At 38.8% G+C, this 17,179-nt stretch overlaps 4 protein-coding genes across 6 annotated transcripts in view; 1 reads left to right on the forward strand and 3 right to left on the reverse strand.

The window, feature by feature from the left end:
• The window catches only part of LOC137084900 (protein Smaug homolog 2), a 36,985-nt gene extending 34,999 nt beyond the window's left edge, over positions 1–1,986 (reverse strand). Inside the window, exon 1 of one of the 3 annotated variants that reach the window (XM_067451451.1) lies at positions 1,825–1,986. The gene's annotated coding sequence lies outside the window, so the exon portion shown is untranslated. The other 2 variants (XM_067451453.1, XM_067451452.1) reach the window with 2 other exon arrangements.
• A 2,264-nt stretch (positions 1,987–4,250) lies between these two features.
• gmfg (glia maturation factor, gamma) lies at positions 4,251–10,766 on the forward strand. The gene is made up of 7 exons (XM_067451461.1): positions 4,251–4,366; positions 4,849–4,945; positions 5,083–5,132; positions 5,236–5,285; positions 9,100–9,182; positions 9,279–9,352; positions 10,510–10,766. Exons 1-7 carry the CDS (start codon positions 4,364–4,366, stop codon positions 10,579–10,581), a joined length of 429 nt encoding a protein of 142 aa, XP_067307562.1. The 5' UTR covers positions 4,251–4,363; the 3' UTR covers positions 10,582–10,766.
• On the reverse strand, positions 5,304–7,787 carry LOC137085235 (uncharacterized). The gene is made up of 5 exons (XM_067451796.1): positions 7,286–7,787; positions 6,687–7,244; positions 6,249–6,645; positions 5,913–6,088; positions 5,304–5,872 (listed from the first exon to the last, which is right to left on the reverse strand). Exons 1-5 carry the CDS (start codon positions 7,785–7,787, stop codon positions 5,304–5,306), a joined length of 2,202 nt encoding a protein of 733 aa, XP_067307897.1.
• A 1,411-nt stretch (positions 10,767–12,177) lies between the features above and the next one.
• paf1 (PAF1 homolog, Paf1/RNA polymerase II complex component) overlaps positions 12,178–17,179 on the reverse strand; it is a 9,683-nt gene continuing 4,681 nt past the window's right edge. The window contains exons 11-14 of the mRNA XM_067451465.1: positions 15,191–15,319; positions 14,999–15,104; positions 14,814–14,898; positions 12,178–12,678 (exon numbers count right to left, since the gene is read on the reverse strand). Coding sequence (XP_067307566.1) covers positions 12,377–12,678; positions 14,814–14,898; positions 14,999–15,104; positions 15,191–15,319 — 622 coding nt within the window. The 3' untranslated portion in view covers positions 12,178–12,376. The remainder of the gene's footprint in view (positions 12,679–14,813; positions 14,899–14,998; positions 15,105–15,190; positions 15,320–17,179) is intronic.

Here is a 17,179-nt window from a genome sequence, read left to right on the forward strand (position 1 = left end):
CCAGAACAGGGTTAAATCAGTCAGACGGGGGTCAAATCAGTCAGAACAGGGTTAAATCAGCCAGAACAGGGTTAAATCAGTCAGACAGGGGTCAAATCAGTCAGAACAGGGTTAAATAAGTCAGACAAGAGTCAAATCAGCCAGACCAGGGTTAAATCAGTCAGACAGGGGCCAAATCAGTCAGTCAAACGAGGTTAAATCAGTCAGATTGGAATCAAATCATCCAGACCAGGGTTAAATTAGTCAGACAAGAGTCAAATCAATCAGACGGGTGTCAAATCCAGACGGGGGTCAAATCAATCAGATGGGGGTCAAATCAGCCAGACCAGGGTTAAATCAGTTAGACAAGAGCCAAATCAATCAGACGGGCGTCAAATCAGTCAGACAAGAGCCAAATCAGTCAGATGGGGGTCAAATCAGCCAGACCAGGGTTAAATCAGTCAGACCAGGGTTAAATCAGTCAGAAGGGGGTCAAATCAGTCAGACGGGAGTAAAATCAGTCAGACCAGGGTTAAATCAGTCAGACAAGAGTCAAATCAATCAGACGGGCGTCAAATCAGTCAGACAAGAGCCAAATAAGTCAGATGGGGGTCAAATCAGCCAGACCAGGGTTAAATCAGCCAGACCAGGGTTAAATCAGTCAGACGGGGGTCAAATCAGTCAGACGGGAGTAAAATCAGTCAGACCAGGGTTAAATCAGTCAGACCAGGGTTAAATCAATCAGACAAGAGTCAAATCAGTCAAATGGGAGTAAAATCAGTCAGACCAGGTTTAAATCAGTCACACCAGGGTTAAATCAGCCAGACCAGGGTTAAATCAACAAAATGAGAGTAAAATCCGCAAAACAAGAGTAAAATCAGCCAGACAAGGGAAAATCTGCAACGCAGATGAAGTGTGAGTTTAAAACAAAATAATAGAGTGAATGCTGTCATAAGACCGTATATTCAGCCAGAGAGCAAAAAGCCACAAAGATTAGGTGTAAACTGAGGGTAAATGGAAAAAAAATCAATAAACAGTCAAGATGAGTGGTAATTTCAGGCACACTAGGTGTAAAAACACGGTGTATTAAAACTAAATGATTGAACACAGTCAGAAGGCACATTCAGAAAGGTGAGGGCAAAAGCATACACATGATGAGAATAAATACAGTCAGGAGGAGATGAACCCGTCAAAGGGGCGTACAATCAGTAAAATAACACAGATGAGGTGTAAATTCGGACAAATGGGGTAAAATCAGTGCATTGTATTGGATGAGGAATAAACGCGGTGAAATAAGGGGGGAAAACTTTAGATGATGGAGAATTCATAGAGACCGCGGGTAATACCACATAAATATGAAATGGGAATTATATGGATGTGAGGCGGCGGTGTATCGATAGCCGCTGGTTAGCTTTAAAACACACACACATATATAATTATTCAAGCCATACGGAATAAAACAAACACACATGTGGTGATGAGAATGATTAAATAAGCTAAAGAGGCGTTGATATAATGTTTGTAAATCCTTAATCACAGCCGAAATTAAATAAACACTGAGCACTGACGCGCGGCTAACAGGCCTGATGCTAAAGCTAATGCTAACGCCAATCTGACTGAACGCACACACTCACACACATAAACACCCGAACACACCGCATAACAATAACAACACACCTGATTCTTCATTACACTCAATAACAAGGAGATCGTGAGGGGAAGCGTCGCCAACACACACACACTACAACTCCAACCCACAGCTAGCCCACACACACAAACACACACACACACAGTCACAGAGAGAGAGATTAATCACACTGCACTAGCACACATACACACACTTACTGAGCAACACGCGTGAGAAGTGCGTGGAAACACACCGGTGATAGATAAACACACAGACGGGCCTGAAGATCACCGGAGCTGCTGTAACGTTACCGACAGACAGACCGAACCAGCGCGCGCTCCTCTCTCTCTCTCTCTCTCTCTCTCTCTCTCTCTCTCTCTCTCTCTCTCTCTCTCTCTCTCTCTCTCTCTCTCTCACACACACACACACACACACACATCTGTCAGTCTACTGACCTCAACCGTCGTATAATTGATCTAATTTTACACAAATTTAGAGCTGAATAATTATCATTAACAGTGAGCTACAAAATTATGCTTTGTTCTCATTATTTAAAAAAATATATATTTTTAGAGGTAAAAACAAATAATCTCCCTCATTTAGTGGACTTGGATAAAATACGGGCGATAGAAGATCCGTTAAATACGACTATGTCTAAAGTAATCCAAAATGTGTCCACTCGAAAAACAAAAAAATTATATTTATTTATTTATTACACCAATCAGTCATAATATTAGGCTATATTATTATATATTGTGTTGGTCCCTGACTCGTCGAGGCATTGACACCATTAGACCCCTAAAGGTGTGTATCTGGCACCAAGATGTTAGCAGCAGATCCTTTAATTTCTGTAAATTGTGAGGTGGGGCCTCCATGGATTGGACCTGTTTGTTCAGCTCATCCCACAGATGCTCGATTGGATTGAGATCTGGGGAATCTGGAGGCCGAGTCGACGCCTCAAACTGGTTGTTGTGCTCCTCAAACCATTCCTGAAGCATTTGTGCTTTGTGTCAGGAGCATTATCCTGCTGGAAGAGCCACAGCCACCAGAATACCGTTTCCATGAAAGGCTGAACATGGTCTCAGCAATGCTTAAGTAGGTGGAGCGTGTCAAAGTAACATCCACATGGATGGAGGACCCAAGGTTTCCCAGCAGAACATTGGCCAAAGCATCACACTGCCTCCGCCGGCTCGCCTTCTTCCCATAGTGCATCCTGGGGCCATGTGTTCCCCAGTAAGTTACGCACACCCGGCCATCCACGTGATGTAAAAGAAAACGTGCATCAATGAGCCTTGGCCGCCCATGACCCTGTGGCCGGTTCTCCACTGGTCCTTCCTTGGAGCACTTTTTGTAGATACTGACCACTGCAGACCGGGAACAGCCCACAAGAGCTGCAGTTTTGGAGATGCTCTGACCCAGTCGTCTAGCCGTCACAATCTGGCCAAACTCGCTCAAATCCTTACGCTTGCCCATTTCTCCTGCTTCACACACATCGACTCTGAGGACTAAATGTTCACTTGCTGCCTAATATATCCCACCCACTAACAGGAGCCGTGATGAAGAGATCATCAGTGTTATTCACTTCATCTGTCAGTGCCTGATCGGTGTATAACCGAGTATAATCGGTGATCCAATAATATTACCAAGTGACAGCATCTACATTGAAAATAGGAGAGGGTCTAAAACAGAGCCTTGTGGCACTCCATAATTTACTGACGCTATCTTAGATTTTTCCACATTTAAATGGTAATGGACTGATAGATCTGATCTAAACATTTCATGCCTGTCCCTGAATACCACACTGCAAAAAAATGCTCTTCTTATTTAGTCTTTTTTTCTTGTTTCCAGTCCAAATAACATTCTTAAATCAAGATGCATTTACTAGATAAGTAAAATGATATAAGATATTTTTGCTTGTTTTCTGGGGAAAAATATAAAAATGAAGTGAGTGTTTGCTTAAAACAAGCAAATGATCTGCCAATGGGGTGAGAAAAATCATCTTATTTCTGTTTGGGACGGAAACAAGAAACAAGATTTCAATCAGAAAAAAGATTATTTTTCTTCCACCATTGGCAGATCATTTAGCTTCTTTTAAATAAAAACTCACTTCAATTAGATTTAATTTTCAAGAAAACAAGAAAAAACATCTTATGTCGTTTTACTAGTAAATCCATCTTAACTTAAGAATTGTTAGATATTAAGACTAGAAACAAGACAAAAGTACTAAATAAGAAGAGCATTTTTTGCAGTGCAGTGTAATTTTGTAGTCGATCTATTAGTATTTAGATAGTCGATAGATAGTATTTTATGATCTGTATAGTGTCGAACGCAGCACTAAGATCAAGTAAAACTATTATTGAGATACAGCCTCGGTCAGCAGAACAAGTATAACATAAAAAATTAAAAAAAAACTTTAGAAATTGCTTTTCCATGAACAATGCATACATATATTTTTAGAACATTACGATCAGACGTTGAACAAACATTAACTTTGAGAGAATTTAATTTAAAACTGTAAAATAAATATATTTTTGAACTAGATGCAACTGAGTTAACCACGTGTTTTTTTGCATACATGCTGTTTCTAAAAATAGAAATACTCAAGATGTGCACACTATGCAGTGCACTAGTGTACTGAACAGTGCTGCTCTCTGCTGGATGGGTTAAAACTGTACGGCTGAGAAAAAAAATACCACACAGAAAAGCGTTTTCAGCATCCTGTCACAAGAACCCAAAGAGGAACCGCAGAGCTGCAGGATGGTAAGACAGATCTCATCAAGGCTTCTGTTAGATCTAATTTTATCGATAATGTGTTTTGAGTCTCAAAAGCATTGTGAGCTGCTGTAGAGTCGCTTTATGATATTTGATCATTTTGCTGAAAAAGTAAGCAACGAAATACAGCAGGAGAGCAAAACAACACTTCCTGTCCTCAATCTCTTACACAAGCACTAATAATGGCGTTAACCCAGCTAACAGGGAACCGTGTAACTTCAGATAACATTCTCTCAAAGTTATGAACAATATGTTTCAGAGAAAAGTCAAAAATAGCATTTCCAAAATGACTAAATTGAATGTTCCCTCAATTATCATATTTTTTTAAATGATGTTTTAAGTGTTGAGAGAACATTCAGAAATAACATTACTTGGAAATAACTTAATGGGAATATTAGAGAAATGTTCTTAAAATGACTGTAGTGGTTTTAATAATTCAAGTTATGAATACGCTGTCCGTGTTTCATCAGTCGAGTTCTCTAGTCGTGTGCGAGGTGGATGCCAGTCTGCAGGAGAAACTCAAGAAGTTTCGCTTTCGTAAAGAGACAAACAACGCAGCCATCCTGAGTGAGTTTCACAGGGAAACCAGTGTGTGCTGTTTGTTTGTGTGAAAATAAATGCAGTTCTTCTCGTACCAAAGCTAATTTACTGGGCTGGTTTTTGTAGGACACTTTTTTAATTTAATCTATGTTTTTTTATTTTAGTGAAGATTGATATGGAGAAACAGCTGGTCATCCTGGAGGAAGAATATGAGGTCAGTGTGTGTGTTTGTGCTGCAAGTTGTGCTCTTAAAGGGTCATGAGGTTTTTCACTTTAACCTGTGTGTGTGTGTGTGTGTGTGTGTGTTTGTGTTTCAGAATATCTCTCTGGACGAACTCAGAGAAGAACTTCCAGAGCGTCAGCCACGATATCCTTACTGATATGTTCAGATGTCTTCAGTGTTAACTTCTTTTTTGCTATTTAAATAAAATGACAAATAAGTAAAAATAAAACAATACCGTAACGAGAAATGAAAGATGCTTAGTAACCAACATAACGGAAAGGGAGCACAAGAAATAATGAGAAACAAATTAAAAGTACATAAGTACAAAATTAATTGGCAGGGATTGGCAGGACCGGTGGGCTTGAGGACTGAGGCAGAGCCAAAGAGATTGAGGACTGAAGCGGAGCCGACGGGATTGAGGATTGAGGTAGAGCTGGAGAGATTGAGGACTGAAGCGGAGCCGACGGGATTGAGGATTGAGGTAGAGCTGGAGAGATTGAGGACTGAAGCGGAGCCGACGGGATTGAGGATTGAGGTAGAGCTGGAGAGATTGAGGACTGAAGCGGAGCCGACGGGATTGAGGATTGAGGTAGAGCTGGAGAGATTGAGGACTGAAGCGGAGCCGACGGGATTGAGGATTGAGGTAGAGCTGGAGAGATTGAGGACAGAAGCGGAGCCGACAGGATTGAGGATTGAGGTAGAGCTGGAGAGATTGAGGACAGAAGCGGAGTCTATGGGATTGAGGACTGAGATGGAGCCGATGGGAAGAGCCGGCGGGATTGAGGACTGAGGATGAACCAATGGGATTGAGGATTGAGATGGAGCCGGAGGGATTGAGGACTGAGGACGAACTGATGGGAAGAGCCGGAGGGATTGAGGACTGAGATGGAGCCGATGGGAAGAGCCAGAGGGATTGAGGATGAACCGATGGGATTGAGAATTGAGGACTGAGGATGAGCAGATGGGATTGATGACTGAGGTGGAGCAAGAGTGATTGAGGACTAAAGTGGAGCAAGAGGGATTGAGGAATGATGATGAGCCGATGGGGTTGAGGACTGAGATGGAGCCGATGGGAAGAGCCAGAGGGATTGAGGATTGAGGATGAACCGATGGGATTGAGGATTGAGGTTGAGCAAGAGGGATTGAGGACTGAGGATGAGCCGATGGGGTTGAGGACTGAAGTGGAGCAAGAGGGATTGAGGACTGAGGACGAGCCGATGGGGTTGAGGAATGAGGACTGAGGACGAGCCGATGGGGTTGAGGATTGAGGACTGAGGGTGAACTGATGGGATTGAGGATTGAGGTGGAGCAAGAGGGATTGAGGATGAGCCGATGGGGTTGAGGACTGAGATGGAGCCGATGGGAAGAGCCAGAGGAATTGAGGATTGAGGATGAACTGATGGGATTGAGGACTGAGGACGAGCCGATGGGGTTGAGGATGGAGGCAAAGCCAATGGGATTGAGGACTGAGGCGAAGCTAATGAGATTGAGGACTGAGAGGGAGCTGATGGGAAGAGCCAGAGCGATTTAGCATTGAGGATGAACCGATGGGATTGAGGATTGAGGTGGAGTCAACAACATTGAGGATTGAGGACGAGCCGATGGGATTAAGGAATGAGGACGAGCCGATGGGATAGAGGACAGAGGCAGAGCCAACGGGATTGAGGACTGAGGTAAAGCTGGAGTGAATGAGGACTGAGATGTAGCCGACAGAATTCAGGACTGAGGTGGAGCCGAAGGGAAGAGCCAGAGGGATTGAGGACTGAGGTGGAGCCGATGGGAAGAGCAAGAGGGATTGAGGACTGAGGACGAGCCGATGGGGTTGAGGATTGAGGACTGAGGATGAACTGATGGGATTGAGGATTGAGGTGGAGCAAGAGGGATTGAGGACTGAGGATGAGCCGATGGGGTTGAGAACTGAGATGGAGCCGATGGGAAGAGCCAGAGGAATTGAGGATTGAGGATGAACTGATGGGATTGAGGACTGAGGTGGAGCAAGAGGGATTGAGGACTGAGGACGAGCCGATGGGGTTGAGGATTGAGGCAAAGCCAATGGGATTGAGGACTGAGGCGAAGCTAATGGGATTGAGGACTGAGAGGGAGCTGATGGGAAGAGCCAGAGGGATTTAGCATTGAGGATGAACCGATGGGATTGAGGATTGAGGTGGAGTCAACAACATTGAGGATTGAGGACGAGCCGATGGGATTAAGGAATGAGGACGAGCCGATGGGATAGAGGACCGAGGCAGAGCCAACGGGATTGAGGACTGAGGTAAAGCTGGAGTGAATGAGGACTGAGATGTAGCCGACGGAATTCAGGACTGAGGTGGAGCCGAAGGGAAGAGCCAGAGGGATTGAGGATTGAGGTGGAGCCGATGGGAAGAGCCAGAGGGATTGAGGACTGAGGTGGAGCCAATGGTATTGAAGACTAACATTGAGCCGATGGGAAGAGCCAGAGGGATTGAGGACTGAGACGAAGCTGGAGGGATTGAGGACTGAGGTGAAGCTAGATTGAATGAGGACTGAGATGGAGCCGACGGGATTGAGGACTGAGGCAGAGCCAATGGGAAAAGCCAGAAGGATTGAAGACTGAGGCGCAGCCGAAAGGATTGAGGATGAGCCGGCGGGATTAAGGACTGGAGGCATTGCTGACAGGACAATAGACCTGATTGATGATACTAAAATGGAGCCAGAGGGATAAGGGATCCTGGTGGAGCTGGGAAAACTAAAACCAAAACTGTGAAAATGTGACATACCCAGCGATCAGGGAACTTGGTACTCAGAACTTAGGCCAAAGTTCTGGCAAGGTTCTTGCAAAGTCTATTAAAAAGAAGGAATGTTCCTCTCAGAGGTAATGTTCAGAAACAGAATTTCATAACTCAATGGGAACGTTAGCAAAAAAGCCTGAGGATTGAGGATGCAGGACAGCCAGCTAGTAATGCAGGACAGTAATCCAGTCTAGAGGTCATGAATGCATAAAGTAACTTTTCTGCAGCAGAGACAGATTGCATGTTCCGTAGCTTAGCGATGTAACACATTAAATATGATTTTTGACAAGATGACAAGTTGTTGTCTAATATAACACCCAGGTCTGTAACTGTAGAGGATGGAGTAACATCCTTCTACACTGCAAAAAAATGCTCTTCTTATTTAGTATTTTTTTTCTTGTTTCCAGTCCAAATATCTAAAAAGTCTTAAATCAAGATGGATTTACTAGATAAGTAAAATGACATAAGATATTTTTTCTTTTTATTATCAATGAAGTGAGATTTTGCTTAAAACGGGCAAAATGATCTGCCAATAGGGGGAGAAAAATAATCTTATTTCTGTTTGAGACGGAAACAAGAAACAAGATTTCAATCAGAAACAAGATTTTTTTTTCTCACCCCATTGGCAGATCATTTTGCCTGTTTTAAGCAAAAACTCACTTTATTTTGATTTTATTTTCAACAAAACAAAAAAAATACATTTTGTTTTAGTTATATAGTAAATGCATCTTGATTTAAGAATTATTTGATATTTAGACCAGAAACAAGACAAAATTACTAAGTAAGAAGAGCATTTTTTGCAGTGTAAGAGATTCTCTGTACAGGTTTGGTTCAATAATTAACACAGAACATTTAATTTACAACCAACATTTTATATCTTTAACACAGTCCGTCTACTTGGATAATTTAGAGATGTTTATAAGTGAGTATCATCAGCATAGCAGGGGAAACTAATTCCATGTTTTCTAATAATATTACCAAGTGGCAGCATTATTGAAATATTTATATTGAAAATATCAAAGGGCCTAACACAGAGCCTTGTGGTACTCCATAATTTACTGATCTTGTATAATTTAAATAAACAAAATGGTAATGTTCTATACACTGTATATATAAACTACATTAGTATATTGATGTGAAAATAACCCTGATGTGTTTAGTATGTGTGTGCTTTCTTTAACTCTGAGCACATATATTGTGTACAGTTATAAACTGATGCACGGGGATGGACGTGTGTCGTATCCGCTGTGCTTCATCTTCTCTAGTCCTGTGGGTGAGTAAAGAGCTCTGCGCTGATAAACCAGCCAGAAACTTCATATTTCTTTAGCTCATGGTGTCCAGTGTCTTACGGAGATCTGAACTCTCACAGGCTGTAAACCCGAGCAGCAGATGATGTACGCGGGCAGCAAGAACAGGCTGGTTCAGTCCGCAGATCTCACAAAGGTAAAGTGTGTTTATAGAGTCACTTAATGCATTTCATTAACAGGCTGCAATGTTTCTGCATAGATGTCAGCTATGCAATCATTTCACTTCATTGATTGTAATTTATTAAATACACGATGATAGAATTGAATAAGATTGCACAAAATGCATTTGAAAATGAATTATTCATGCTAGCAGTGTGCTAAAACATGCTAGTAAAAATCATGCTAACAACATAATTAATTCTAAACATGCTAATAACATGATAAATCATGCTACCAACATGCTAGTGACTTGTTCATTCATGGTAACATGTTAAATAATGTTAACAACATTCTAATCAATGCTATAAATGTGTTAAAACATGTTTGCAACATGGTAAAACATGCTAGCAATGTGATAAAACATGCCAACAACATTAATTCACGATAACATATTTAAATCATGCTAGTGATTTGCTAGTTCATGCTAAAAAAAGAATGCTATCAACATGTTGTTAGAAGCGTTAAGACATGCTAACATGTTAAATCATTCTAACGTGTTAATTAATGCGAAGAACATGTTAAATGTGTTAAAATATGTTAAAACATGCAAACAACATCGTTAGACAAATGCTAATTCATGTTAACAGGGTGATAAAATATGGTAACATGTTAATTTATGTTAATAATGCTATGAAACATGCTAACAATGTTAATTCATGCTAGTGGTGTTAAAACATGCTAGCAAAATGTTAATTAATGTTAGAAACATCTTATTTCATGTTACCAACATGCTAATCCATGCTTAATCATATTAACAAAATGTTAATTAATGCTAACAATGTGCTAAACCATGTTAACAATGTTAATTCATGGTAGCAGCGTGTAAAAAAGCTAGCAAAATGCTAAATAATGTTAACATGTTAATTCATGTTTTACCAATATGCTAATTAAAGCTACCAAGATGCAAGTCCATATTAGCAAAGAGCTAATTTTTGCTGACATGTTAAAACATGTTAATCCATGCTAGCAGCACCGTTAAACATGTCAACATGTTAATTCATGATAGCAATGTGTTAAATGGTAACATGCTAATTTATGTTAGCAATATGCGTTAAATGCATTTTGTGTACACTGATGTGCTTCATTTGCTGTTGACACAGATTTATAAAGGCAATAAATCTTTTCTGTCTGTAGATTTTTGAGGTGCGTAATCCGGACGACCTGACCGAAGAATGGCTGAAGGAGAAATTGTCATTTTTTCGCTAAACTGTGATCAGAATCATTAAAATCATGCAGAAACAACGCTCAGAACAGATAACACTGCAAAAAATGCTCTTCTTACTCAGTACTTTTGTCTTGTTTCTAAGTCTAAATATCTAACAATTCTTAAATCAAGATGCATTTACTAAATATGTAAAATGACATTTTTTTCTTGTTTTGTTGAAAATAAAATCAAAATGAAGAGAGTTTTTGCTTAAAACAGTCAAAATATCTGCCAATGGGGTGAGAGAAATAATCTTGTTTCTGACTGAAATCTTGTTTCTTGTTTCCGTCTCAAACAGAAATAAGATTATTTTTCTCACCCCATTGGCAGATATTTTGACTGTTTTAAGCAAAAACTCTCTTCATTTTGATATTTTTCCCCAGAAAACAAGAAAAAACATATTTAATTTTACTTATCTAGTAAATGGATCTTGATTTAAGAATATTTAGATATTTGGACTGGAAACAACACTTTTTTTGCTGTGAAGTTGTTGTTTTAAAAAATATATATGTATATTTTATCAATCATAATTCTTGCTAATTTTTCTCAAATGTCTTTTGTAAGGCATTAGTCTGTGTGAACCATGTTCACAGTGGCCTGAAGCATTTTAATAAACATAAAGCGTGTTTGAAATCTCATTGCGTTTGATTCAGCTCATTTTGGTGATTTTTAGTAGATGTACAATGCAAAAAATGCTCTTCTTATTTAGTATTTCTGGTTTCTAGTCTAAATATCTAAATATTCTTAAATCAAGATTCATTTACTAGAAAAGTAAAATGACAAAGGAAGTGAGTTAAAAACAAAAACACTTAAACAAGCAAAATGATCTGCCAATGGGGTGAGAAACGGAAACGGAAACAAGATTATTTCTCACCCCACTGGCAGATATTTTAGCTTGTTTTAAGCAAAAACTCAACTTTTAACAAAACAAGAAAAATAATGTCGTTTTACTTATATAGTAAATGCATCTTGATTTGAGAATTTTTAGATATTTAGACTAAAAAACAAGACAAAAATACTAAGTAAGAAGAGCACATTTTGCAGTGTATGAAGTACAGCAAACCAACATCATCCACATCAACAAACTCAGATGTAACAAAATCATTGTTTATTTACAATGTTTACACTTTAATGAGGGAAAAACTACAAAAAAAGGCTCACTCACTCTCCATTCATAATGAAATAAAACAGGAACATCAAAATGAACACTACAGCGGGCGTTCATTTCTCACGATCACGTCCAGGTCATGGTTCACCACTGCACTGCAAAAAATGCTCTTCTTACTCAGTATTTTTGTCTCGTTTCTAGTCAAAATAGCCTAAAATTCTTACATGAAGAAACATTTACTAGACAAGCTAAAGTAATTGTCTTGTTTTGGGGAAAAATACTCAAAATTAAGAGTTTTTGCTTAAAATAAGATAAATAATCTGCCAATGGGGTGAGAATAATAATCTTGTTTTCTGTTTGAATTAAGATTATTTTTCTCACCCCATTGGCAGATTATTTATCTTATTTTAAGCAAAAACTCTCTTCATTTTGAGTTATTTTTTCCCAAAACAAGATAATTACTTTTGCTTGTCTAGTAAATACTTCTTGTTTTAAGAATGTTTAGATGTTTGGACTAGAAACAAGACAAAAATACTGAGTAAGAAGAGCATTTTTAGCAGTGTGATTATCTTCAGGAAAAACACCCAATATAATTTCATGTGGGTGAAAAGAGACCTGTTAAGCGGAGAATAGGAGAAAGCGTGAGTTTAGTTTTGAATGCTAACAGATAGAAGTCAAACGCGCGCGTCTCATTCGCTGTCGCTGCCGTCGCTGGAGTCTGACGCCCTATCGCTGCTGCTGTTGCTCCTCGCTCTCCGCTCGCCCTCCTCATCCTCGCTGTCGTCATCGCTGCCGAAGATCTCCTCCTCATCGCGTGCCGCGTCCCGGTCCTCTCCGCTCTCGCTGCCGCTGCTCTTCCTCTCGCGCCGCTTTCGGCCCTCCTCGTCTTCCTCCTCCTCCTCTTCCTCTTCGTCAGCCGGCCGCTCTTCATCCTCGCGCTCAGACTCACTCTCAGAGTTCTCTGAGTCGCTGGCCTTCTCTCGCTCCTCGCCTGAACACAGGAGCATAAACGCGATTACATCATCTGAACGTCAAACTAATAACAGCCCGTTCACACCGGGAACAGAACTACGTTAACACAGAATAAAAATAACTAACTACAATAACTATAAATACAGTAAATATAACAATAACTATAACTGATGGTACCTACAATGATAATGTTAACGAAAACTACAACAATAACTAAGACGATAACTATAATGATAAAAAAAAGTTCAACAATAACTACGCTGATAACTAGAATGATATCTACGAAGATCACTAAAATGTTAACTACAACAATAACCATAACTACAACGATAACAATAACTATAAGAACTACGACGTTAACAATAACGATATCTACAACAATAACTACGACAATAACTACAATGATACCGATAATGAAAACAAGAAAATAAGTTCAACAATAACTACGCTGATAACTAGAATGATATCTACAACAATAACGATAACGATAACTACAACGAGAACTATGACGTCAACTATAACGATATCTACAACAATAACTATAACGATAACTATGACGTTAACTATAACAATATCTACAACGATATCTACAACGATACCTACGACGATAACTACGACGATAACTACGACGATAACTATAACGATAACTCTGACGTTAACTATAACAATGTCTACAACGATACCTACAACAATAACTACGACGATAACTAACAATAACTACGACGATAACTATAACGATAACTATGACGTTAACTATAACAATATCTACAACAATAACTACAACGATACCTACAACAATAACTATGACGATAACTATAACGATAACTATAACAATATCTACAACAATAACTATGACGATAACTATAACGATAACTATGACGTTAACTATAACAATATCTACAACAATAACTATGACGATAACTATAACGATAACTATGACGATATCTACAACAATAACTATGACGATAACTATAACGATAACTATGACGTTAACTATAACAATAACTACAACGATACCTACAACATTAACTATGACGATAACTATAACGAGAACTATGACGATATCTACAACAATAACTACAACGATACCTACAACATTAACTATGACGATAACTATAACGAGAACTATGACGATATCTACAACAATAACTCCGACGATAACTATAATGATAACTACAACAACTACGACGATAACTATAACCATAACTACAACGATACTTTAAACAATAACTACGAAGACAACTATGACTACAATAACTAAGACAATAACTATAACGATAACTACAATAACTATGAGGATAACTATAACGATCGTTACAATAACTACCGCGATAACTATAACGATAACTACAAAAACTATGCTGATAACTACAACAATAACTACAACGATAACTATGACTACAATAACTAAGACAATAACTATAACGATAACTACAATAACTATGAGGATAACTATAACGATCGTTACAATAACTACCGCGATAACTATAACGATAACTACAAAAACTACGCTGATAACTACAACAATAACTACAACGATAACTATGCCGGTAACTACGACGATACATTCAACAATAGCTATGATGATAACTATAATGATAACTGCAACGATAACTACGAAAATAACTATAACTACGACGATAACTACAATAACTATGAGGATAACTATAATGTTAACTACAATAACTACGACAATAACTTCAACGATAACTACAACGATAAATACGATAATAACTAACGATAACTACGATGATAACTACAATGATAAAGATACCTATAACTACAGTAAGTATAACGATAATGATAACTACAATGATAAAGATAACTACAGTAAGTATAACGATAATGAAAACGAATAATAGCAATGATAACTAAAACTGTAACTATAAGCGTAACTATGTGAGATATGAGAACTATAATGGTGACTATAACCATAAGTTTCAAACATTTTATAGTTATAGTTAGTGCACCTGGTGTGAACGAGCCTTCAGACCGAATCAACACAACGCTTTGACTGGAGTCTCATTAAACTTTGCAACGCACACGCACACGCGCACACACACACACACACACACACACACACACACACACACACACACACACACACACACACACACACACACACACACACTATGATGACGATGTGTGTATTACCAGAGTCCTGCATGTCTTTCTCCAAGTCCAGCTCCTCCTCTTCGTCCTCTGGTTCGTGATTCTCCAGCTGAGCCTTGCGAGCCTCCTGTGTCCATCACACACACAGACACACACATCAGTGAGTTTCTAAGTATTTAGTCTATTTCTAAGTCTACAAATCTAAAAGCATTGCGTGTGGTCCTGACCTGAGCCTCCAGCTCCTTCTCGTTCATGTCTCTGTGTTTGCACACCAGCACAGCGTTTGTGGAGGACTGAGCTCCAACCTTCGCTCGCCGCTTGCTCAGACGCACCCTGAAACACACACACACACACAGGCACTCATTAACAAACACACCGAGTGTGTGTGGCCAGAGCCCGTCTGTGTGATTGACATGTACCTGGTCTCCAGCTCGTTGTAATAAACTCCGTCTGCGTCTCTGAAGATGAAGAAGTAGTTCTCCTCGTATCCTTTACTGGCCTTGTTCTTCACGTTCCAGTTGTACTCGCGAGCGATTTTATAATCGTACCTGCACACACACACACACATTACAGACAGGTAAGTTTGTGCCTATAAAATCTACTTTACTCTGAATTTATAAACCTCACATTTGATAGTTAATTGTATACACTAATGAATTCCAATCATTCGACTCAAAGACTTCTCTTGTTTCATTACTGGATGAATCAGTGTTTTTGAACAAATCTATTGAGTGAATGATTCAATGACTCACTCGTAAAGACTTCTCTTGTTTCATTACTGGATGAATCAGTGTTTTTGAACAAATCTATTGAGTGAATGATTCAATGACTCACTCGTAAAGACTTCTCGTTTCATTACTGGATGAATCAGTGTTTTTGAACAAATCTCTTGAGCGAATGATTCAATGACTCACTCGTAAAGTCTTCACTTGTTTCATTACTGGATGAATCAGTGTTTTTGAACAAATCTCTTGAGTGAATGATTCAATGACTCACTCATAAAGACTTCTCGTTTCATTACTGGATGAATCAGTGTTTTTGAACAAATCTCTTGAGTGAATGATTCAATGACTCACTCATAAAGACTTCACTTGTTTCATTACTGGATGAATCAGTGTTTTTGAACAAATCTCTTAAATGAATGATTCAATGACTCACTCGTAAAGTCTTCACTTGTTTCATTACTGGATGAATCAGTGTTTTTGAACAAATCTCTTGAGTGAATGATTCAATGACTCACTCGTAAAGACTTCTCTTGTTTCATTACTGGATGAATCAGTGTTTTTGAACAAATCTATTGAGTGAATGATTCAATGACTCACTCGTAAAGACTTCTCGTTTCATTACTGGATGAATCAGTGTTTTTGAACAAATCTCTTGAGCGAATGATTCAATGACTCACTCGTAAAGTCTTCACTTGTTTCATTACTGGATGAATCAGTGTTTTTGAACAAATCTCTTGAGCGAATGATTCAATGACTCACTCATAAAGACTTCTCGTTTCATTACTGGATGAATCAGTGTTTTTGAACAAATCTCTTGAGCGAATGATTCAATGACTCACTTGTAAAGTCTTCACTTGTTTCATTACTGGATGAATCAGTGTTTTTGAACAAATCTCTTGAGTGAATGATTCAATGACTCACTCATAAAGACTTCTCGTTTCATTACTGGATGAATCAGTGTTTTTGAACAAATCTATTGAGTGAATGATTCAATGACTCACTCGTAAAGACTTCTCTTGTTTCATTACTAGATGAATCAGTGTTTTTGAACAAATCTATTGAGTGAATGATTCAATGACTCACTCGTAAAGACTTCTCGTTTCATTACTGGATGAATCAGTGTTTTTGAACAAATCTCTTGAGTGAATGATTCAATGACTCACTCATAAAGACTTCACTTGTTTCATTACTGGATGAATCAGTGTTTTTGAACAAATCTCTTAAATGAATGATTCAATGACTCACTCGTAAAGTCTTCACTTGTTTCATTACTGGATGAATCAGTGTTTTTGAACAAATCTCTTGAGTGAATGATTCAATGACTCACTCGTAAAGACTTCTCTTGTTTCATTACTGGATGAATCAGTGTTTTTGAACAAATCTATTGAGTGAATGATTCAATGACTCACTCGTAAAGACTTCTCGTTTCATTACTGGATGAATCAGTGTTTTTGAACAAATCTCTTGAGCGAATGATTCAATGACTCACTCGTAAAGTCTTCACTTGTTTCATTACTGGATGAATCAGTGTTTTTGAACAAATCTCTTGAGCGAATGATTCAATGACTCACTCATAAAGACTTCTCGTTTCATTACTGGATGAATCAGTGTTTTTGAACAAATCTCTTGAGCGAATGATTCAATGACTCACTTGTAAAGTCTTCACTTGTTTCATTACTGGAT

This window comes from Pseudorasbora parva, chromosome 8 (genome assembly GCF_024679245.1).
Source record: "Pseudorasbora parva isolate DD20220531a chromosome 8, ASM2467924v1, whole genome shotgun sequence".
Classification (NCBI taxonomy): domain Eukaryota; kingdom Metazoa; phylum Chordata; class Actinopteri; order Cypriniformes; family Gobionidae; genus Pseudorasbora; species Pseudorasbora parva.